This window comes from Zosterops lateralis (assembly GCF_965231275.1).
Source record: "Zosterops lateralis genome assembly, chromosome: 1".
In the NCBI taxonomy this organism is placed as follows: domain Eukaryota; kingdom Metazoa; phylum Chordata; class Aves; order Passeriformes; family Zosteropidae; genus Zosterops; species Zosterops lateralis.
This window is the reverse complement of record NC_139762.1, coordinates 82,519,613-82,545,101: the sequence shown is the minus strand read 5'-3', so window position 1 is coordinate 82,545,101 and position 25,489 is coordinate 82,519,613. Positions and strand designations below refer to the sequence as shown.

Here is a 25,489-nt window from a genome sequence, read left to right as displayed (position 1 = left end):
GTCAGGCAGCGGGGCCTTCGCGACAGGGGCAGCAAGAGCATCAGCCCTCCTGTTTCCCTCCGCTATAAACCCTGGCAAATCCGTGTGCGACCTGGTGTGCATCACGTAAAACGGTTGCTCTCGGTGGGAGATCAGCCTTATTAGCTTCGAGAGCAACTTAAACAGAGCAATGTTAGTCACTTCTTGGAGAACTGAGTTCTCCGCTCTGGACACTACACCTGCAACGTAACTCGAATCGGTTACCAAATTAAATGGTTCAGAGAACCTTTCGAAGGCCCTGACGACTGCGGCCAACTCAGCAATCTGAGGGGATCCTTCCACCTCAGCAACGTCAGACTCCCACTGCTGAGTCTGAGGATCTTTCCAAGTCACCACTGACTTGTGGGACCCTCCGGACGCGTCTGTGAAAACTGTCAAGGCTTCGAGCGGTCTTTTGCTCTGAACACTCCTTAAATTTAATTTAAATTGAGCATCCGAATTAAAAATTTTGTGGGCAGGCCGATGGATTGAAATTTGACCAGTGTAACTGTCCAGGGCAAACTGAAGTGCTTCGTTCTCTTGAAGCAAGTGCTCTAACATTGCTTTTGAAATTTGGCCCGAATTCAGCCGAATTGGTACGTGGATCACCTCAAAGTCGCAGCCAGCCAGTTCTCTAATTCGGACTCTGGCTTTCCGAATTAGATCAGCCATCAACTCCTGTGGGCGTGTCATCCTCTTGGACCTGTGGTGGCTGAGAAAGACCCATTCTATAATAAGAAGAGGATCTCTCCCGCCTCGGTCCTTCCGGGGTATGCTGGTCACCCCGTTGTCCCATTGGAATATCATTCCATGGAGGTGCGGTAGATTCCCTAGAATGACAAATCGGAAAGGCAAATCAGCATGGCATCGATTTGCCTGTCTGGTGGACATCAACTCTTGAACCTTTTCCAGTGCTTTCTGTGCCTCCGGGGTGAGTGACCTAGGGGAACTCAGCCCCTCTCCCCCTTTCAATAAATTGAAAAGAGGTGCTAGGTCCTCGGTAGTGAGACCCAGCCAAGGCCTCACCCAGTTCAAAGCCCCACACAGCTGGTGCACATCCGCTAAGGTCTCAATTTTGGTTTGGATCGCCAATTTTTGCGGAACAATGGTCCGCTTATTAATTTCGAGGCCAAGATATTTCCAAGGTGGCATCTTTTGAATTTTCGCTTCCTGCAACTCGAACCCTGCAGCAACCAGTGCAGCCACTGTCAGGTCAAGCGCATGCGTCAACAAGTCGTCGTTGGGGGCGCACACGAGCACGTCATCCATATAATGCAAGATGACGGCCTGGTGTGCAGCTGCACGCACGGGGGTCAGCAAGGAAGACACGTACCACTGGCAAATGGCGGGACTGCTCTTCACTCCTTGGGGAAGAACCCTCCAGTGATACCTCTTCCTCGGGGCCTCTCGGTTGATGTTAGGAACCGAGAACGCAAACCGCGGAGCATCGTTGGGGTGGAGAGGAATTTGAAAGAAACAATCTTTGATGTCAATCACGGCCAAATTGTAATTTTGGGGCAACATGGCTGGGGAAGGCATCCCTGGTTGGAGAGAGCCCATGTCTTCGATGACCTCATTAATTTGTCTGAGGTCCTGGAGAAGCCTCCATCGGGTCTTGTCCGATTTCCGTATTACGAACACCGGGGTGTTCCAAGGAGAGGTAGTCTCCTCTATGTGACCCTTCCGGAGTTGCTCTTCCACGAGCTCATTCAGCGCCTTTAATTTCTCTTTAGAGAGCGGCCACTGCTCCACCCAAACTGGAGAATCCGATTTCCAATTCAGTTTTTGGGTGGGGCGCCGTTCAGTGACCGCAGCCTGAAAATTTTGTGGAGGGTCAGGGAATTCAATTGTCGCCCCCCACTGGGCCAGGACATCTCTCCCCCACAGGGGTGCTTTGTAATTTAAAACAAAGGGCTGGATGTTTGCCAATTGCCCATTGGACCCCTTAATTTGCACCATGTGTTTTGATTTTTTCGCCAATTGAAGGCCTCCAACACCCTCAACTTGCTCCACCACTGTCTGCAACGGCCAACGTGACGGCCATAGGTGTTCAGGGATCACCGTTACGTCCGCCCCCGAGTCAAGGAGACCTTTAATGATGGTGGTCTCCCCGCCCACCCTTAATTTGCACACCTCCTCAGGTCTGTCATGTGTAATTTTTATGACTGGGCTTATCTGGGGGTGGCAGGTCTTGCAGTCGCCCTCAGGACACACCCTTTCAGGGAGTGATGGTATTGCCTGGGCGACTATCTGTCCCTTTGACAGATAAATGGGTGGAGTCGTGCAGCGAAGCCAGAGTTCAAACCACTCGGGATCCACAGGAGTGGTTTGGGGAACAATCTCGATCTCTGGCGGGGTATGTTTACAATCCCCCACGACCACATATGTTGTGCCAATTTTGTGCCAGGTACCTCTATTTCTAGATACCGCCACGCGGTGCCATTCATCATCACGGATCCACAGGGCATCAGACAACTGAAGATGAAAGGGCACTCCCTCGCTTGTTGTTGTCAAGGACTTTCCTGTGAAAGGAACAGGCACATTCGGGTCAGGATCATCAGGTGAAGGACTCCTCAAAGGGGAATCTCTCGTCTCGTCCGGTAAATTCCTCCCTGGACCTTGCAGAGAATTCCTCCGCTGTCTCTGGGAAGAAAAAGTCAAGTCCGTTAAAATGTCATGTCCGGTACAACTCAAATCATCATTCCCCATTCCTCCTCCCCCGGCTTGGGCCACCCGATTGGGGTCATCGCACTGGGTGGCTCCGCGCTCCCTTATTCGTTTTTTTGTTGGGAGCGTCCTCCCCTCCCATTTCCTCCTCCTCCCTCTTTGGCTTGTTTAAATTCCTGAAACTCCCGTCTCAGGGGACAAGCCTGCCACCAGTGTCCTTGCTTGCCACATAAGGCGCAAGGCCTGTCAGCTGAATTTCCAGATGGACGCCTCCCTTTTGATACCACGGCCGCGTTGTCTTGATGGCAGGTTGGGGTCTCTGTGGTTGCTGCATTCACCGCTTTCCGTCGCTGTTCCGGCCTTTCAGGTTTTGCTGATGTCATCAGGGGGACCACCTCAGTTACCACCTCGACATAGTCCTGTAATGTCGGCTTGGGAATCCGTGGAAGGGTCAGCATGGCCTGTTTGCAGACTTCGTTGGCGTGCCTGAACGCCAGCAACGTGACCAGCCTCTCCCTTGCCACTTCGTCCTCTTCCTGCTGCTCTATGGCTACCGTTAGCCTTTCCACAAACAGCAGGAAGTTTTCCTGAGGTCCCTGAAAAACATCTGAATACGATTCCATGGGGCCGGAAGGCCGCATGGTGGAAAACGCCTTGACAGCAACCTGAGCGATCTGCTTCAACAACGGCTTTGGGAGACTTTCAGCTTGTTTCTGGGGCATCTCCCATTCTCCCTCACCCATCACATGTGCCAGCGTTATCATGTTCCCTTCATTGTCCACAGCTGTGTCAGGGTCATTTGACCACCCTGGGAGGGCGTCCTGCAAGTGCCTTTTCCAGGTTGCAAACCAGAGCTGATACTCAGTTCTGGAATGCAAGCACCTGAAAAGGTACTTGATGTCATGTGGGACAACCTCACTCCCGGTAACTTGGCCATCTAACAAACCAAGGAAGTACGGACTCATGCGGCCGTACTCCTTGAGGGCCTTCATGAGTTCCCTGACAACATTCTGGGACAACTGCTGCCACTTTGCCTCCTCATGCCCTCCCCTACCCCTCCTGTAGGTAACTGGAGCGATAGAAGGGACATGGGGACCATCACTTCCTGGATCCCACCCCTCCCCCTCCTTGCCCCAAGCGTGGGAACCGAAAGAAGGGGCGTGGGAACCGGGAGGCAGTGGGCGGGACTTGGGCGTCACCAAGGGGAGTGGCCTGCGACGGGAGGGGGGCGTGCCAGGGTCTGGGAAAGGCACGCCTTCGGAGGAGTGGTTTTGGGAGGAGACTCGGGAGGAGCGGCAGGTGGGGGGGTCATAGGAAGGGGTTTCAGAACAGTGACAACCTCGGGGAAGGGTGGAAGGGGACAGAAAAGGGTTGGGGGGGGAAAACTTGGGAGACTGGGAAGGGGAAGGGAACGGGAGCGGGGCCATGGCGGCGGCGGCGGCGAGCGGCGCCCCCGGCAGCGGGACGGCGGGCAGGGCGGACAAAGAGAGCGACCGCGCCATGCGGCCGCCGCCATTCCGAGCCTCTGCCGCGCGAGCGCTGCGTGCCTGCGCCTCTGCCGCATGGCTGCCACGCGGTTCTGCCGCGTGGGCACCGCGTGCGCATTCCACGCGCGCGCAGCGCGCGCCTTCCGCGTGGACGCCGCATGCGCCTGCGGCATGGAAGCCGCATGCGCCTGTCGCATGGGCGGGGCGTGCGTCTGCCGCATGGACACCGCGTGCGTTTGCCGCATGGACGCCGCATGCCCGTGCCACGCGGTCGCCATGCGGTTCTTCTGCATGGACGCCTGCCACGCGGTCGCGGCGCGGCTCCGCGGCTGCCGCGCGGGCGCCGAGCGGCTTTTCTCCCGCGCCCCCCGGGCGGGCGCCGAGCGGCTCCGCGCCGGCGCCTCCCGGGCCCCCCGCGCCTCCCGCGCGGGCGCCGTTTGGCTCCGCGCGGGCGCTTTGCGTGCATTCTTCTACATTAACACTGAACCGAACTCGGGGTTTGTTTAGGGAGGTTTGGGGAAGGGAAAATTCCTCGAGAGCGTGGCCAGTGCTCCGTTGGACCTCCCGGGCAGACTGCCCTGTCTGTCCCGGGCGGGGGGGCTGCATTTTGAAGGAGCCAGGGCTGGCGGGCTGCGCGCCCGCTGCGTCCTTGAAAATGCCGCGGCGGGAAGAAGGGGAGGGGGATACAGAACGGGAAGAACGGGGGGAAACAGAGCTTTCTCCGGGAGACTGCTCTTTCTGCACTCCTTTCATGTTTTTCACGGCAGTTTGAATTTGCCGCGACCAGAACAGGTATTTCGCTGCATTTTTGTCTCCAGCGGCAGCCAATTTGGTAAGTTTTAAAACCACGGGCTCCCAATATCGGAGCTCTGTCACTACTTCCGGGTTTGTTTTTGGAAAGTGCAAATAGAGCGTGCGCACAAAACGCTTCAGTTCTGCCTTTGAAAACTTAACATTATTAAAACTGAGAACTCCAACAAAACAACGAAAAACGTCTTTCTGTTCTGCCGAGAGCCTGGCACCCATTTTTCCTTCCAGACCGTACCGCAACACAAAATAAACTAAAAACCGAATTCCAGCACAAAAAACTCCGGTCAGGCAGCCCCCCCCACTGCCTCCGCCCCGAAGGTGCCTCGTAAAACAAAAAAACCCGCTTTAAACCCCGTCTGTGCCCGTGCGCAGACAAAAAGCGGGGGGGCTCCGCGCCGGGATCCGCCGAGTTCGCCGCGCCTTCCGCGGTCCCGGTCCAGACCGGGAATCGAACTCGCGTCTCCCGCGCCCGGGCCGGCAAAAAGACGAGCACGGCGCCGCTCCCGCGATCCCAGTATCCCGGTCCCCCGACCGGGATTCGAACTCGGGTCGCGGCGGTCAGAGCGCTGAGCCCTAACCACTACACCACGGGCTCTGCTGTGTCGCTCCCGCTTCGCGGCTTCCTGATACCTGCCGCGGCGCGCCCCGTGTCGCTTCCCCCGATCCCGAGCGCTGCTGGGACCAGCCCGGAGCCGCGAAAACTTAAAACATAAAACAACAAAAAGAAATAAAAACAGGAACCGAAAGTAAAACCCGAGAGAGGAAAACAACCCCCCCCCGGGCGCCGCGCGGCTGGTCCCCCCAGGACAGTCTCTCCTGGGCTGGACCTTCCCTTTTGGGTAGGGTGAGGGCAAGGGGCTCACACGCTTACCCGTCCCTGGTTCCTGCGTGGGTACAGCGGTTTGGTCTGGGGTAAATCCGCACTGAAGAGGACCCCACTGGGTGCTGTGGAGCTACCCTCTCCTCCCTCCCGGGAGCGCACCTGAAGGCTGCTTCCACTAGGAGGCGCGACGACAATGAAAAATCCGTAAAAGGTCCCGACGGACCGGATTTGAGCACGTGGCTCTCAGATTGAGTGCACAGCGTCAGAGCCGTCGCCGTCGAGCTGCCAGTTCTTCGCCCACGCGTGACAGCCCCGCGTTGGGCGCCAGCTTGCAGTGGTTCGGCTTTTTCCAATGGGTGCAGCTCCGGCCAGCCCTGCCGCCACTACATCCAGGGGCCACTTTGCCAGAGGCGTGGGCAAACTCGACCAAGGTGCGGATGGTGCGCAGAATAGAAAGGCGGGACTCTCAGAAGGTGCAACAAGGGGATGCGTGCCCCCGAGGCAGCGCTCCGAAGAGAGAGACGCTGGCCTCAAGATGGCACGGCTTTTTATTAGGTGGGTTCAGGGGTGGGATTGCGTGGGACCAATTACAACCTTTTGCCAACGTATAATGAGGGGATGCACAACTTTTGAACCAGTAACAGGTAACTTGGGGAGGAGGAATACATGATGAGGGGGTGGGGAAGTTATATAACTTAAAGATTGACAGGTAACCGAAAAGTGGTAAACAACTATTATGGGATGGGGTTACCAGGACAACCAAGGTTTTGGCGGGAAAGTCTGGGGGAATGGGGGAAGGAGAGAAGGGGAGAAGGAGAGGGAAGGAGAGGCCATCTTAAACAATAGTAAAAATTACAGAATTATAAAACACAAATTATAAAACCAAACTGGAGCAGTGAAAACCCAATTGGAATTGAATTTAAGCACCACCACAGGACATTCCATACTATATGGCATCATGCTCAACATGTAACATGGGGGAAGAATGAGGAATGGGAGGGATGTTTGGAGTGATGACTTTTGCCTTCCTAAGTCAACGTTGGGTGTGATGGGGCCTTGCTCTCCTGGGAATGGCTGAACTCCTTCCTGCCCACAGAAAAGGGTTAATGAATTCCATGCTTTGCTTTGCTTGTGTGTGTAGCTTTTGGGTTTTTTTACATATTAAACTGCCTTTTATCTCAACCCATGAGTTTTATCACTTCTAATATTCTCTCTCACATGCCACTGGGGGAGAGTGAGCAAGTGGCTGTGTGAGTGGGCCTTGAGTTAAACCATGACACCAAGCATTATTTGATTAGTGTATAAATAAATGCTATGCTGTTTCAAATTAAAACAAAGAAAGAAACTTAATCCTAACAGCAATCATAATTTTTCCACTATCTTTGATAAAGATATAAATTGTTGGTAGCCTTAGAATGACTCTGTGGGGCACCACTTAATTGAATTTGTTAAAGTCCAGCTGTGTTAAGACAAAAAAATATCTTCATTCTAGTAATAGGTGCAATTTGACTAAGCAAGCTCTTTTTTCCCCTTTGATTTTTCATTCTTCATCTTCAAGCTAAAGTAATCTAAACATCACTAAGTCACTGCGTATTAAAAAGCTGAAAAACAGGATGATTATTAACTCACACACAAAACTTGTACAAGGTAAAGAGTTTTCAAATAACAGCTAAACACAGTACACTGAAGCCCAACGGTAGTTAGAAAAATAAAAGAAGATTCAAGATGATAACATTTTGATGTATCACTAGTAGATACCTTGCTATTTGTAGCAGTCTTTCATGTCATGTGCCTTCAGGGACTGTTTAAAATTTTCCTTTGTTTTTCTTTTAAATCATTAATTTTTTAAACAGTTGCTGCTATTTGTTCTGAAGCAAAACTGGCATATCAAAGAAAACTATTTTTTCCCACTGGAACCACTGAATTTCCATTTATGTAAAGGAGAAGTAGCATGACAGAAAAAGTTTCGTTTAGTTCCCAGAAAGCTTTTCTAGGCTTTTCTAATGCTTGAATAAAAGTGGGCATATTAGAAGAAATAATCATAGAATATGCAGAATTGGAAGGGACCCACCAGGATCATCAGATCCAACTCCTTACCCTACACAGGACACCCCAAGAGTACACATCATGATCCTGAGAATATTGAACACTTCTTGAACTCTCTCAGGCTGGTGCTGTGACCACTTCCCTGGGGAGCCTATTCAGTGCCCACCCACCCCCTGGATGAAAAACCTTTTCCTTTAGGGTATCCAGTCTAAACTTCCCCTGAGTCAACTTCAGGCAATTTCCTCAAGTCCTGTCACTGGTCACAAGAGTGAAGAGATCAGTACCTGCCTCTCCACTACCCCTCATGAGGGTGCTGAAATGAGGTGTCCCTTCAGCTTCCTCTTCTCCAGGCTGAGCAAACCAAGTGACCTCATATGCTTCTCATAAGGCTTCCCCTCCAAGCACTCTACTATCCTTGTGGCGTTCCTTTGGGAGCTCTCTAATGGCTTAATGTCTTTTTTATATCGTGGCACCCAAAACTGCATACAATGTTTAAGGTGAGGCCACTCCAGTGTGGAGCGTAACAGGAAGATTCTCTTCCTTGCCCAGCAGCAAGATCTCAGGGGGGAACTAACAAAACTTTCAGATTACTGCATTGGTATTAAACAAAAGTCTACAGCAGTTGACTTGGGTTCCATACACAAAAGAGCACTGCTTTAACTTTCTACCGCAGAATAATAGGAAACTGTGAAAAAAGACATAATTGCGGGGGAAAATAAAACCCCATGACATTAAATAGCATAATGCTCCTTCTAGTATTGTATCATACAATACCAATCAAAAGGCAAATTACACTGAATTAATTTCCTTCTATGGAGGAGTCAAAAAAACTAATCACACTTCTTAAAAGTAGCAAATATTTTTGACAATCATCTTCCATTTAAACCACGTAGATGAAACAAAGGGTTATATTATCTTTTAATTTACACTCACGAATGAAATTAAATTTCACAAGGTTGTGGATTAAAAGTAAGAAAAGTATGACTGTGTTAAACTAAGTTCAGTTGTGTTTAGAATTCAAAATTTCATCACTGCATTAAATGTAAAACTTGCCTTTCATTCAGTATTTTAAGTTTCTTCTTAAAGAAGTCTGAGGCATGACAATCTCTGAATTTCCTACATTTTTAGTATAATGATTTCTTCACCGCATTGTCGAAAAAAAAATTATTAATTTATGTAAAGCCAACAACCTGGTCTGTAATCCACGGAGGAAAAAAGTTCCCTTGACCTCAAGAAATAAGTTATAAATTATCTTCAAATACCAGAACAAACCAACAGAATTAATATATGGTATTTGCTATTATATATATATATTTTAAAAAAAAAAGCCCTTTCATGTACTTCTATAACCTATCCCTTCCTACATTTCTTCTAACCACCTAGACCATCTTTTTTTACACATATCTCTGTCCCAATATGGCTGTTTATGTGATGTAAAATGTATTTATTGATACTTTCTTGCCTTTATATGCCTTTTTACTATGCAAAGCTGCTATAATGAGGCTCATTAAGTTGAAAACTATCTGCCATCTTTGAGAACTTAAAAAACTATAAATGACAGATAAACTAAGAAGTTCCAAATTATAAAGTTCCTGTTAAACAGATGCTTCTGGTGTTTATGCAAGGATTTTTTTAAGGACTGTACTTGCAAGCCTGATGTGAATAGCTCTCAGGGCAAATTTTACCATTTCAGTATTCACAAGGGAAAAGTAAGCCAGGCAATAACACCAAATATCATATGATTCAGCACTAACTCAGTCTTTCCCTTTTCATAAATTTCTCAGTATAAAAATTATCTCTTCCACATCTACAGATTGCCTTTATATTCTCCTGATTTAATCACAACAAATTTTTTCTTAATTGTCCTAAAACGTCCGTTGTCTATGTCCTCAGCATGCAGTTGGTCACATCATTTTTACAGTGATGACTTAGGCTTTTTTATGGGCAGAGGTGAAAAATTGTAAGAGACCATCCATTCCAACCTTTCCAAAACCAGCAAAAGCAATTCAGGAATGGGAAAAACTGTGATCATGGAGAATCTTACACTTTAATGCTCTATCCAGAGAGAACAAGAACACCATGATGAAAGACTTTCTTAGACCTTTTAACCTTCTTTAATATAAAAATGAAGAGTTTCCAAAATGAGAGGCACAATTTCCCCTGTTTGAGCAGAGTGAAAAGAAGGGCATCTCAAAGAAAGGAACATCTCTGTATTCATGCTGGTTGATAGATTTATGCATGTATAGTTCTGAAAAGGAATGAACCCAGATGTTGATCGCAACAGAGAGCACAAGCAGCCAGTTACTTTGGTAATATACTTTCTTAGCTTTTTATTCAGCTATGAAGTTTCTCTTTCTTTTTTTTTCTCAGTTGTTTTGCCTAAAGTTAACTATGTTTTTGAATATCTTTTTTTTCCCCCTCATTTTCATCTTCTATTAATTTAAAATAGTTGTCATCTCTTGTATTGCTCAATGAAAGACTTTGCTTTATACAACTGAGAACAAGGGCATTTTTACCAGTCCTGTAAGCCACATTACTATGGAAAAAAGACGTGGGAAGTAGTCAGAGCTTTACAATTTAAGTATAAATTTCAGGAGTAGCACAGCTGGGGCCTAGGCAGGAGCATTTACTAGTGCATTTACTAGTGCATTTACTTTGAAAATGACGCTAGGAGCCCCATGCTGAATGCTTAATAGTAGAAGAGGCAGTAAACTATTCATGGTACCCTCTCAGCTTCTCTATGATTTCCCTTTTGTATTCTCCCTTCCAGGTGGAACAATCCTACTCCTTTCCTTAGACTGTTCTTGATTAAACAAATGTCAAATTATAATCTGTTAAAAAGATATTCCTAATCTAGTGAAATAAATTGTTCATAAAATATTAGAAGGATTGTAACATTTCCTACAATAAAATGGTATTCCATTCTGGATAGGAAAGCTCACAGGAAAAATAAAAATGCATCCACATTAGACAAGTTTGCTGTGAACATTCTGCATCCTGCTCTGTTGCCTTTCAGCAGCTGCACACTCAGGACACCTTTCCCTATACCAACATCTTATTAACAGTCTTATTAAAGATCTGTGCCTTCAGGAGAAAGTGCTCTTGATCTTTTATCTCACATCTAAACCAGCTGACTGTGTGTCAGAAAATAAAGGCATACACAATTTGGCATAACTTTAGAGAGTTGGATGTTTCTATCCATTGTACATGATAAAGAACAGAAGACATTGGTAGTCCAGTCCATCCCACCTGGGTGCAACTTTCCACATAAACACACTTCAAAATCTGTGTTTTTTCAGTAAAAATGATGAAAGTGATATGAACCCAGCAATACTTTTTCAGTATTAGTTGGAGAAATCTAGATGAAGAAATCTTAAAGTTCTTCAAGCTTGTATGCCATCGCTGTAGATTAGTCAGAGATGTCCTTAAGTATATTTCAGGGTTCTGCACTGTATTTTAGTTGTGTCTAAATCTGTCTCTCAGCATTTCTTTGTAAACTGTTTCTTATGTCAAGCTGAGTCTTGCATACCTGGATCAGTTTAGATCTGTGCTACTGATTCTAAATACCATGATCATGGCAGACTTGAATAGAAGACCAATCTAGCTTTCTTTTTTCCAGATGTTTTATTTCAAATTAAATAAAATATTATATATAAGAAAAAATTGAGGTAGTATGCGTATGCGTGTATGTGTGTGTGTATATATATGTGATAATATTTCTATTTCTATAAAATGAAACATTACTAGTAACTGAAAATTAGAATTTATATTTTATGAAGAACTTCACAGGCAGGACCATAAATGGTTTCTGTTTTAGTTTCCCCCACTAACTAGACATGGCTAAGAAGATTCCACCCAAAGGCCATTTTACAGTTTCCTTTGTAATAAGGTTTAAAGTTATAATTTGCAAAGCATTCAGGAAACTAAAGAGCTACTTTCCACTAAAATTACTCCCTTGATCTCTTCTGCTCTTTTGAAGAATTGAATCTGAAATAAATGCAGATGCTACATGAAAGCTTACAGTAAATCCTAGTATGAACGTTTTTTTAAAAAAAATCAATGACTTCAATAGGAATCCAAAGATGGGGCAACTGCATTGCACAAGACTGTTCTATTTTGAGACATTTTTGTTCTTTGAACAATGATGTAAGAACTTTTTTTGACCGCTCTACTTTACAGACATCATTATAGGTGACAACCACTCCTTCTTTCTTTATATAGCCTTACCCTAAGAGGGAGATGATAGTCCTTCTCCTATACTTCAGCATGATAAACACATTCTGACTCAATGTTATACAATTAGGTGTGAAAAATAACATTTTTACTTGATCATAATTTCTATATAAAGCTTAAGCAAAAAATATTGCCTTTTAGTCTTTCATTCCTCTTACTTCATTATTGCATTTTTATGTGCTCAAAATTACATTACTTAGTTGTAAGAATGCAGCATTTCAGAAAGAGATTAGAAAACATCATTCATATAAGCCTAAATACCAGTCAGAGGTGATGGGTTTTGACAAAAATCCGGTACATCTTAATTTCTTTGTTGAAGTGTCTTGCTAACTTTTTAAAATTCATTTATCAATATGTTCATTTTCATCATTTGCCACTGACTTTATAACCCACTAGAAAACAGAATGCATTTGATTTCCTCCACAGTTGAGACAGATGACTTTTGCCTGCAATGGGATCAGACATACATGATGGTGAAAGTAGGGGTGGATATCCACATTTTAGAGAAAATTATATATTTTTATACAAGAAGTATTACAGAACTGCTGCTCCAAAAGAGACATCTGATCCATTAACTACAATTAACTGACATGAACTGATTGGGCCAATTTCTGTTGCTCTATCTAGTTACATGCACTTCCAGCTGGGCATACATATTTTCTTCAACAGACACATCACTCTTTACATGAAAATTACAAGAAACAAACATTGTAACTTTCCAAGAATCCTCACAGAGAAATTTACCAATAGTCCCAAAGTGTTATTTTGAAATTGAAATTGTTATAATTGAAATTTCTCTAATTGCAGAGAGAGTATTTGAAGATCAGATTACACAATAGCAAAATGAACAGATTTTTAATCACTAAATAAATATAATTTCCTGCTGCTGCATGCTGTGGAGTCAGTAACTTGGACTGGCACAACAAATAGCAATAATCAGTGTTTTTCAAAGGTTTTTGAACAGATACAAATCCCTAGGGATATAAACCAGTACAAGGCAGTGAATGTCCTCTATATGCTTGGGTAAAATTTTTTCCTTCAAACTTCCATACCAAATCATAAGTCTATATTCCCTCTAACCTCATGACTGCAGAAAGGACTTTAGACAAAAGCAGTTAGCCTCCTGCTCAGCTCCTTGTTATCAAAACCTCTCACAAACCTGGACTAGGGCTACTGATCTCCATTGAAAGTTACTTGTGGGCAAAGCAGGTAGAACTCAGCATGCAATCTCTAATGACTCTTCCCTCCTTTCAAAGATCTTGGGAGAGCTCCAACTGGGTTCATGTTCAAGAAATACACGTAGGCTATAACTGCAAAGTGAAAGGGTTTCTTAGCTTTTGTATGAGCATTAAACAAGTTGTTGATCTTGTTGACCTTGCTCAAGGTTGTTTCAATATCATAATTGCTGCTATTTTATTCGTATCCATAGCAATGCTCTATTCTATTGTAGTAAGCTTCTTACTGTCAAGAATTTTTTTTTTTTTTTTTTTTTTTTTTTTTTTTTTTTTTTTGTGAAGGAAGAAAAGACTTTGTCCTTACAGTCCCTTTTAAAGGGCTGAATTATTTTTATGTCACTTAAAAGTAATACAGAAGTGCTGGTTCTGTTGACAGGAAAAAAGGTGTTCTGTGAAAAAACATGTCATCAATGCAAGGCAGAACTACAAAACCATGTTTCTGCAACATCTTAACAAGCTTCCTCACGGCAATTTCCAACAATATTCTAGAACTGACCTTGCCTATAAACAGAATTTGGAAGAAGAAAAAAATACCAAAAACAACAGACTTCAGTGTTGGAACACGGTATGTGCTCTTCTGACTACTGACTTAGAGGAATGCATATAACAATTTGAGTAAGAAAATATATGAATAGTTCTTTCCTGTTAGAATAGCATCCTTAAATGAGAGAAAGTTAAAATCAAAGTGAACTGAGTTCAAGGGGTCCATATAGCACTGGAAAACTGTTGTGTTTTTTAAGAATAAAATATACATATGAATTTGTCTCTGTTTAGTTTTATCTTCTTTTGCCAGGGTCAGGATTAAATGTGTGAGATGGTATTTCTTGTTCGGACTCAGATATTTATAAATTCTTATCTATATTACAGACTCACAAACCATGAATTCTACAACACTTCTAGCTAACAAACTAAAAAATGGCCCCTATCTCTCTCTCTACAAGGCCTTTTAAGGATAAACTGTCCAATTAAGAAATGATACCTAAATTATTTTTATTTTTAACCCAATAACCAACCACCCATGGCCCGCAATGTGGACTCTTCTATCCAATTACAAAATACCACCTAGACCCATGAAGAAGAAGGTGAAAAAGAAGGACTAGCCTCTGCCCTAAAACCTCCATCTTCCTTTATATATATTACTATATTCTAATATCTTAAACTCTTAAGTTTTCCACCATGTGTTGTTACACATTTCTATTCAAACTACACACCCATAATCCCAGTTCTATCATTCAATTTTGGAAGCCTTATCCACAGCCTCAGGTCAAATGCAGTGTTTTCTTGGGGGTCAGTGCCTCTCAGCACGAAAGTCTAAAATTCTCAGTGACCAGGGTCCCAACAGGTCTCCACAAAAAATACACATATATAAATATACAAATATGAGTACAGAAACAAATACATACGTACAGATATCTAGGTAGGTAACTTGAGCTCCCTTCCCAAGACTTTTCTGTGACAGTTCCCACTGCACTATGTGTCAAGGACACGATCAGTCCCTCTCTATTATGCTTCTCCAATAGATGAAGACATAAATAAATTACTTTCTAGTTCTTAAGCTCTACTTCTGCAGGCAGCTGACATATTCTGCCACAAGATCATAAAATGAGCCCACACTTGTACAGATGTCAGTACAAGACCTGAAGTATTTCTTAAGCACTGTTGTGCTTCCTATGTTTCTGTGTCATGCGTTATCAAAAAATACATCATTCCCACAGTCTTTGGGGTAGCTATCATTTTCTCTGAGTGTAAGCAGGGCAGCAAGCACTGATTATCCATGATAGAAATAAAAGCAAGGGTACACAAACATTTAAGTTCCAGAATGGGATATCTAATGGTACAGAAAAAAAGCTAGCATCAGTACGACTCATGAAGTGCAGGGAAAGCTGATTAAAAATTGATTTCTATTAAAAATTCTCATTAATAGGGTCTGATTTAATTTCATTCAAAGTTTCTGTGTAAACGCATTACCTTTGATCCATTCTCATAATTCATTTAGAAAAATAGAACCTCAGCCATCTTGAAAGCAAGCCATTAGGTTTTTTTTCTTGGACATTCCATAAAGTTTCTTATTGAATTTCTATTTTTAGATTCTCAGGATTCCTTTCCCATTTTCACTGATTTAATCTTCTTTCTTCATTATAAAAACACTTAAAATCATTTTACCATTACAGACAACCATCCTAACTTTACAAGAACTTTTAAAAATTTGTCATATGAGCATATTAAATTTCTCTAAACCAAATTCTTATTTAACAAAATCTTAAGAATGAAAGGAACTGAAATGAATAGAAGTTAACTTCTGAACTTCTGAAGTTAATCAAGCCCAGATTACAGACTAGATTTCCACATCCTAAAATTTCATCTCTGTTAACAGTTGAGTCTTTGGCAGCAGCCATTTTTTTAGATGTCAGTTAATAAAATTTTTACTTTAACAAACTTTTATAAAGTTCAGGGCTACCTGAATCAGAGATTTCACATGTCAGGATGCTATGAAACATCACATTGCTGTGTAAATTTACAGGTTAACCTGGCTTTGCCCTGGATATTTATATAAGGAGATGTAGTAAAATTCCAAAGAAGTTATGAATCCATAGTCTGTTGTGCCTTAGTCATCCCATTTAAGTAAACTCTAGCACTAGTTTCAGAGGGACTATTTCAAAGCAATTGACACTTACTTATTCCACAGGAATATCTTTTTAAGGAATTTATATGGCATGTTGAGATTTAAATTCAAATTTTACCTTACAGTATACTACATTCTCCATACAAACTTTCTGTGTAATTAAAAGTTTCATTTTCAATCCTCCAGAGAAATGGGACTCTGAAATCCTACCGTAAATTGAAAACAAATCATACTTGTAATTATTATAGTTTATTTAAAAACTACTTTCTAAAATATATTAATAAATACAAAGAAATACGAATTACCATACTCTCTCCAATCCACATCAGAAGGTAAATTGAGCCACAGAATGAAGTTATTGAGTTCATTTAAGTAGGATGGCAGTGAATGGAAACCTTTTTGGTTATACCACACCTGGAAGAAAAAATGGAAATTGTCAATCAAAAATAAGTTCAATCGGGATGCTGTTCTGAAAGCTCACATATCTTTAAGAATTTCATGAAGGACATCTAATTCTTCTGTTATGACATTTACTTATAGAAGAAAGTCAACCAGGCAAAACAGAATCAGTTGATTTGCATAGGTCTTTCAACAGCAACCAGCAGTTTTCTATTGTTGGAGCTGTACGCATATGTTTATCACTAAATTGAGATTCTCTGATTTAATGGAACACCGTGTCCCCCTTCCTTTATGCACATGTGGTTGAATAAATAGAAGGAGAACAATGTGAAAATACCATCTGCCAATTTGATCAAAAATACCGAAAGATGAGTAAAACTAATCTTAGTTAGAAGAATCATTGAAACTTCAAAGAGGCTTGTCTAATGCCTGCATACACAGCATAAAATATCTAGGATCAGAATATTCTAAAAGAGGGGGAAAGAAAGAAAGAATCAAGGAGTCATGGTTTACAAGGTATGAAGCTGTTCCATAGACAAAGCTGTCTCCACCTTCAACAAACATCAATAGCTTGTTGAACATGGAAATTGATTCAGACAAGCTTTAAGGCAGCCAAGGCAAGCCAGTCTCCCTGAGGAACACAGGGAAACAATTCTGTTGTAACATATACTTTATCTTCAGATCATGCAGATTCACCCTGACTTGATAAAATACTCTCAATCCACACTTCCACTGCTAGAACCCTTGCTGAGAGCTTGGTCTGTTCCAAAACCAAATATACTGAGGTTTGAATTTCCTCTGTGGTTAAAGATGGATTCTTATCCCCCATTACTGTTAATCACAATGCTTTTGTATCTATATTATCCATACTGAAAAGTAGGTCAAATTATTATGTGTTTATTTTCAGTTTCAGTGACATTTAAAACCATCTGGTTACGATCCATTTCTCACATTATAGCACACTTTCTTCTCCCCCTCTTTTTTTTTAAGCAGTTGAAAAACTCCTAACCTTTCCCTCTTTGATACCAGCTGTTTGTACACTGCATTTTGTACATCCTAGGTAGGGCAATTCTCACTGTCTCTCTGGTTTCTGAATCATAATGCAAAGTGAACAGGATTTATTATACATCTTTATTGCCTTAACACTCCCCTTCTAAGATTTCAGGTTTTTTAGATTATTTCTAGAATTACCATCTATACAGTTACATTTTAGAAACTTCCCTAAAAATTCTCTTATCATTCCTTTGATGTTGTCATATATTTGCAGATAATTCTGCCTTCTTTTTTTTGTGGGGTTTTTTGTGGTTTTTTGGGGGGTTTTTTTTGTGGGGTGTTTTTTTGGTGGTTTTTTTTTTTTAGGGGGCGGGAGGGTTGGGGTTTTTTTTTACAATACTCTGACTCTCCATTTTATTTCCTCCCATCTACCTTAGATGATGATTCCAAGAATCACTCTGAGGTCCACTGTCATTTATTCTCTGCCTCTCAGCCTTGAATCTCCTTTGCCACAAGCTCTGTTAGCCATTTAAAAAAAAAAAAAAATTAGCAGCTTTATCTGCCATTATGCTTGCCTGCATTACCTTTCACATTTTCTACTCTTCTTTATGTGGTATTCACAGCTGCTTGAAATCTCAACAGCATCATTGAATCTTCAAGGATGGAAGAGACCTTTAACAGCAAGTCCAACCACTAACCCAGAACTACCATTGCAACTGCTAGAATACTAAACCACATCACCCCAAATCAGATCCAAATACTACTTAAATACCTGCAGGGATAACACCACTAACACCCTGAGAAAACTATTCCAATTCCTGCGCCACCCCCGCCCTCCCCCTACAATGACTGGGGTGTTTTTTCCTAGTATCTAATCTGAATGTCACCTGTTTCAGCTCAAGACAATTTCCTCTTGTCCTCTCTGCAGGTAAAGCAGAAGAGACCAGCCACCACCTCACTACAGCCTCCTTTCAGGGAGTTGTAGGGAAGAATGAGGCTCCCCCTGAGCTTCTTGTTCTTGAGACTAAACAAACCCATCTCCCTCAGGCATTTCTGATAAGACATGTTCTCTAGACCTTTCACAAGCCTTGTTGCCCTTCCCTGGATATGCTTCAGCACCTCAGTATTATTTTCAAGTGCCCAGAACTGAACACAATACTCGAGGTACAGCCTTGCCAATGCTGAGCACAAGGGAAAATCACTGCCCTGGTCCTACTGGCTATGTTATTCTTGATTCAGGCCAAGATGTCATTACCTGGCTACACATTAGCTCATATTCAGCTTGTGGTCAACCAGCACCTCCAGGTTCCTTTTCTACCAAAAAGCTCCCAAGCCACTTCTCCACCAGTCTGTAGCCCTGCATGGGGTTGCTGGGACACAAGTGCTGAACACAGCATTGCACCTTATAGAAACTCATGCAGTCACCCTCAGCCCAATGACTCAATCTGTCCAAGTCTCTCTGAAAAGATTTCCTACCTTCAAGCAGATCAAGGCCCCCATTCAGCTTAGTGTCATCTGCATATTTACTGAGGATGCACTCAACCCCCACACCCAGATCATCAACAAGGATGTTAAGTAGGACCACCCCCAAAACTGAGCCCTGGGGAACACTGCTAGTGACCAGCCATCAAGTGGATTTAGCACAACTCTCTTGCCCAGCCATACAGTCAGTTTTTTACCCATTAGTCAGTTTTTCAAGGGATGTGCTGTAGGAGATGGTGTCAAATGCTTTACTGAGGTCTGGACAGACAACGTCCACAGCCTTTCCCTCATCTGGTAAGCAGGTCACTTTGTCATAGAAGGTCAGGTTGGTCAAGAAGGACCTGTCTTTCATAAATCCACATTGGCTGGGTCTGATCCCCTGGATGTCTTCCTCGTGCCATGTAATGGTACTCAAACGTCTCAAACTCTTATGGACCCACATTTAAAGAAAAAATAAAGAAAAAACTCTAACACCTTCCCCTCCTTGCAAAGTCATGAAACTCCTTTGTTCTTCTCCAGTTCAGTTTCCACAAATTATTACACAAACTACATCTCTCTCATTGATCAACAAGAGCAGTCTTTAACAAAATGTAATGACAGAAAGCCTAAGATTCCTGAGGAAAACTGAAAATCTTTGCACTGTAGGACCTCCTGTGCAAATACCAACCAAGGCAAAAAGACAGAAACAAGTGATCAAGGGTAACCTGTCTTTTTCACAGCCCCATACATCCATCTCTAATTCTATTATTTTTTGAAAGTTTTTTACAGAATAGAAAGTTTTTTGTACATACATAATGAAACTCCACTGCAATTGTGTCTGTTGTATTGGGGGAAAAAAGGCAATTAAAAATACAACAAAGCAAAATTCTGACAACACATCCTCATTTAATGCAGGCAGGGGAAAGGTCGCAAATGTTCAGAGAACACCTTTTAAGTATAGCAATGCAACCAGTATTCAAATGAATACCACAATAGAGCATTGTGCTTAACAATATATTTCAATATCCAACATGTTAATTGGAATTATCCTCCAAGCTGCATTACGTAACTGACTCAAACCATGAGGAAATAACCAAATTGAAGATGGATATTTAATTTATTATAACCTGGAAAAAAAGACATTTAAGGTTGTTCACCAGAAGGTATATTTAAGGTCTGTTTATAAAGACTGGCATTTTTTCAAAACTGTTGGCAAAGGTAAAATATAAAAAATGGAAATATATTAGCTCTAGCTGAAACATCTTTCATATTTCTTTTGTGCCACACAGGTAATTATTTACAGAAGGCAGAAAAGAGCTGAGGAACAAAAACTTATATACATCAATATAATTATTTTTTATTTTTATTTTATATTCTATCCATAGTTAGGAAAATTCTTTCCCAAAGAAAAACACAACCCCTCACCACATCAGATTGTAGTTCTGTGAAAATATGTTTTACATTATTGAATAATCTTTTACTTGCTGCTAATATTCCAGAATAAAGCTAGACTGACATTTCAGCTAACATATGGCCTATCAAGAAAAAAGGATGAGAAGGAGCAGAGAAGTCCCTAAGCATTGCTGGACCAGACTCATGATTGATATTAAACTAGAAAGATGTAATTTTTTCCTCTGGACACTTATACAATTACTGTACTGTAAAGCCTCAAGTCTCAACCTTTGGGACTGGAAAAAATGTACTCTTCCAAATGACATGTGAACAGTACAATTTGGCTTTCAGCAGTATTTAAAATTACCACATGTTCTTCCTATATTTCATTATTATATAAAAAATCAGCAACTACGAAGCTATTATGGAACAAATTTTTGGCCATATTGCCCAAGGAAGCCAGAGAATATACAGTCATGAAAAATACAAAAAATTTGAGAAGTTGCGCTTTTGCTACATAGCACCAATCATCAATGAATGCCAAAAATCAGCGTTTTTAATCAGCCATATTAAATCAGTCATCATTTAATCAGTCATGTCATAGATATATTCTCTCTCTTACGTGAACATATGCACATTTTTTATGTGCATGCATGTACCATGTATGTAGTATATACAGCACAGCATGATTACGTACAGTAAAATAGTTACTAAATTTTTTTTTTTTATTTGAACAGGAAAAAATGTTGGCTTTTCAAGTACTGAAGAAGAATGTATAAGGATTCAGAAATTTTCTAAAATGAAGTGAATTGTACAGTAATTCTCTTCAAATGCAACTTTCTCATTTTCTTTCATATCAGACTATGTAAATGGTACATTCACTGTCTCGTGAACAAACCTGAAAGGTCAAAGTAAAAATCTGGTCATTAGTTACTGAAAGGTTAATGCAATAACTTGACATTGCATCACTTGAAAGACATTTCCAGGAGATGCTTTAGATAACACAGTGCCCTTTATAAATTTACTCCACTGTTTGCTTTGGGTCTAAAATATGAAGCTTACTGTCTAAGAGTTTAACCATAATTTATCCCTGTCCTGATGGCAGGTGGAGCTCTATACTAAATATACTAAAAAAAGGGCCTGACAAAAACCACACTGCAAGCATGTCAAAACAAGAGTCTAAAATTATTAAAGATACACAGGAAAAAATGGAAGTCGGAAAAAATGGAAGTCAGGAAAAAGATCTTGCTGAAGACTTTCAGGTTTCTCATGAAAGAATGATGGAACTGGAGTTTAAGCTACAAAATACATAGGACTAGAAGAGAGGTTACAAATGACCAAAATGAAAATCTATACATGCTCAGATTTCTATATAAATAGGGAGATTTCTAAAAAATTATATGGAAAAAGTATTAAAATAGGAAGTGATTTCATGCAAAACTAAGCATGAAATTACACTAGATTGGAAGAAATCTGTATTTTTTTCTAAAACTTCATCTCAAAATGGATTTTGGAATGGAGCTTATTTATGCTGTTCCTTGTTTTCTTTTTTTAATAAGAGCAAATAAAATCTATATTTACATTAAAAACATTTAAAGGCAGAAGCACCTTTCTTTCATATCCTAATCTCAAATCTGAAAAATGCACAGCTTCTTCTCAACAAATCTTGTTTTTCTCAAATTTGAAAACAGAGACCTCTCACTGATATACATCAATACTTCTTCAAGACTGTTGCTCCTCTACTTGTTCATCGACATTTGAATGGATCCCAAAAATCAAAGAAGAAGGATTATCTAAGCACAACTGAAATAAAGGGCTTTTCCTTAAGGCCTTTTGGTATGCAGTGGAGAGGTACACTATCTCCATACTGTGAAAACTTGGGATGACACCTGGAGGCTAACAAGCACTTACCAATGCAGGGGGTTTTATTTTCCTTGGAATGTTTTAGAAAGATTCTTTTGAGAGAAGAATAGTATATTTGTTATGCAGAAGGAGCTGTTCCTATAACATGTTTTTACTCTTAGGGGGAGGGTGGTGAGAGAAATGAAGCAAAGTAAAGTATCCCTTGTAGGCATGAAAAAACATCAACAGCATCCCATTAGTGTGATGTTCAATGCACTTTGGCCAATTCTGACATCAGCTTTTTGTAGAAAACAAACAAAAAATTATTTGGCTGACTATCTAAAATCAAGTTTTAAACTTAGATTCTAAAATGAGTTCACTGCAAAAAAAAATGAAAAAAATGTATATCATTTGACTCATTTAAAACTGTTTCTCAAACACAGGAGAATACTTCAAGGATTATGAAGAGAGAGTTAGACTGCGAGAGACAGAGGATTTTTTCCCAATTATTCAAGTGCAAGGATTTCATGTAATGATTTATTATTTGCTAAGTGCTGTGATGTCTGAAGTCTGAGAAAGTAATCAATACACTCATACCAACGTGCACACATGCATGCAATTCTTACCTTAGCCAGAGGCTGAGGTTTGGTGTTATTCAATTTTTTATCTTGAAGTTCAAATGCTTTCATCCCTCCAAAAGACCAACCACCATATCTGGTAGTAGAAATTAAAGTAACAAAAAGTTATCTGCCTTAATCGTTGCGGTTTTCTTGGAAGAGTAAAGTTGAGATAGCAACACTAATGCTTTATTTTTCAACTGAAAGTAAAACTTCACCCCTCACAAACTCCTTCCTTGTTAAAAAGGAGGGGAACAATGTAGTTTTTAATCAGGGAATATTATTGGCTTTTTTTTTTTCAGCAAAGTTATTCCCTTAAATAAGAATTTTTGCTTTCTGAAAGCTGAAATCTTAAAGCAACAGGAAGGGTTGTGAGCCCATGAGGTATTACTAACTTCCAGAAGCATCTTAAAATTTCTTCCTAAACCATTTGTATACTAGCTCACATCTTTCATCCAAAGATGCTTACCTCTATTTATATCAAATCAGATGTACCTTCTTTTAATACAAAAGTGGCTAACACTTTCTTCTCGATAAAATCATACATGGTCTAATATTTCCACTGACATTATCAGCAGTGGTTGAGTTGTAAAGGCACATAAATAAACTTCAAAATACAGCAGATAACCTCTGTTGCTGATATCACAGAATATGAAGTATTGCCAGGGGCATACCAGCCCTTTTTACTTCAAAGAAAATATTAATTGGAGCATATCCACCTGAGGAATGGAAATTATATTGTTCACCTGGTTTAGATATGCATCTCTGAGATGCTGAAATAACTCACCACGTGGGAGAAACTCCTGAGTATGCCTAGAGGTAATCATCATGCAGCTGCTGGAGAAAGTTCTGAGATGTGACCATTGAGGGTCTTTCAGGTTACCTTGAATAGCAGCCTAACTCTACACCTTGATAACAATCACCAGATAAAGACAACAACCCTTTATATTTACCATGACAAATGTCTATGCTTTGGATCAGGAAGGACTGTGGGGTTTATACACAAAAGATAAACAAAGGCTAGACATTTTAAAGTTACCTTGTTTTGTTGGAAGATCTCACTAAATATTCTTCCACAGGGAACCCTGAAAGATTATACAAAATATGTCCTTTCTTATTCTTCACATAGGGAGCAGAGGTATTGAAACTTGGGCACATCTGGAAAAAAGTATACATAAATAAAATAAAGCACTTTCTAACATGAGTGGCACCACATTTAGCCTTACTTTTGAATTTTTATGTAAATTTTACAGCATTTCTTTTTAACTGGATTTGCCTTTCTCAGCTTTAACAGATTTTCAATAAATTATGAATAGTTTTATGTTTATAAAGCAACTCAAATGATTGTGCCACCTACATGATAGAAATCCCTTTGATTTCTCTTGCAGCCCTGTCAGTCAGTTTGTTTTGAAAACATCAAAAAATATAGGAATATGTTTAGGAATGTTTACAGCAATGAAAACGGCAAGACTCCTTTTTATTTGTTTTTCCTGAGAAGAAACACAAAATAGGCACCAGATAAATATGAGATGAAAGAAAAATTCTAATTAATGTTATAAGCTTCTAAAAATTTCATTGATGAGCTGCAAAGAATAAAGGAAGATGTCTTCTAATTCAGTGGGACATTCTCACAACCAATGAAAAGGTGACAGATGTTAGACTCAATTATCTCAGAAGCTTTACAAAGTACTTTATGCCAATCAACTGAAAATTTTAATTCTTATTTGATATCTCAACCCTACAGAAAATAAAAATTCACTCTCAAAGATTTCTCTTACATAGCTCACAGATATAAGTTCTGCCTCCACTGTCAAGTGACTTGTCTCCTTTCAGTTTTCATGGATAATAGACCTCTATTAAAGTTAAAGTTCCCATCTGTATTTTATTCAACCTTGTATTTTAAGTATAAGTCTCTTTAGTACTAGAGGCAAACTTATTCCTTATCCAGAAAAGTAAATAACAAGTTTCCTCCTTCCATTTTCACAAAACTGTATTGCTATATTTCTATATATTGCTATATGCAACTCTTACTCTAAATAATTATATCTTAATAAACAAAAGAAACTTTTTTGTAGGATATTCCCTTTTGGGGAAATACATTTGTCACCTCAGACACAGTTTCATATTTTTGTTTATTACTCAACTCAGAGCAAGTCAGCAGGAAAAATCATTGGTTAAGAAGGTCAGAAATTCATTATGTTTTTCAAAATCCTTCAATTCTTGAAGCCTGTTGTATATTTAAATCCAAAATCCAAACCAAAAGCAAACTCTAACAATTCAGTCTCATTCATGTGTAAATTTCCTGGTGGGTTCTATCAGCTAGGTTCACCCACCTTTCTCTTTGAAAGTAGGTAGTCTTCCAGATGTTATTGGAAGTCTTGTGTTTTAAACTTGTTTTATATGGTGTTTTTTCTTAATCAGAGTCCTATAACATATTTAAAGTAGGTTGCATCTGCTGAAAATAGTTCACCTGTCTCTGATTCTGTTATTTCAGATCAATCTATAGCCATTCCTAGTGCACATGTGTGGTCATGTATATAAACAAGAAAATAGTGTACAATTTCTTTTGGTGAAACAGAAGTAAATCTCCAATCATAAAAAGTCGGACCTGTGAGGATTTATTTCCTCATCACTTTCACCAGCCCTTTAAAAACAGTAGCCAAGGATTAGAATTAATATACACACACATATTTTTTACATATATAAGTAAATAAAAAATTGCATACCTCTTCAGACACACATCTGCATGAATCCTTAGGTGACATGGATTCCATCTGCCAGCATGAATTATTTTTTCTAATGGGAGTAAACATAATAAAATTATTACTAGCAAGTGAAAGGAA

The 25,489-nt window shown here is 40.8% G+C and overlaps 1 protein-coding gene across 1 annotated transcript in view; it reads right to left on the bottom strand.

Annotated features, from left to right (window-relative positions):
- ABCA13 (ATP binding cassette subfamily A member 13) overlaps positions 1–25,489 on the bottom strand; it is a 151,039-nt gene that overhangs the window by 51,501 nt on the left and 74,049 nt on the right. Inside the window, exons 28-31 of the mRNA XM_083855604.1 lie at positions 25,373–25,442; positions 23,686–23,804; positions 22,656–22,743; positions 16,248–16,356 (exon numbers count right to left, since the gene is read on the bottom strand). Coding sequence (XP_083711730.1) covers positions 16,248–16,356; positions 22,656–22,743; positions 23,686–23,804; positions 25,373–25,442 — 386 coding nt within the window. The remainder of the gene's footprint in view (positions 1–16,247; positions 16,357–22,655; positions 22,744–23,685; positions 23,805–25,372; positions 25,443–25,489) is intronic.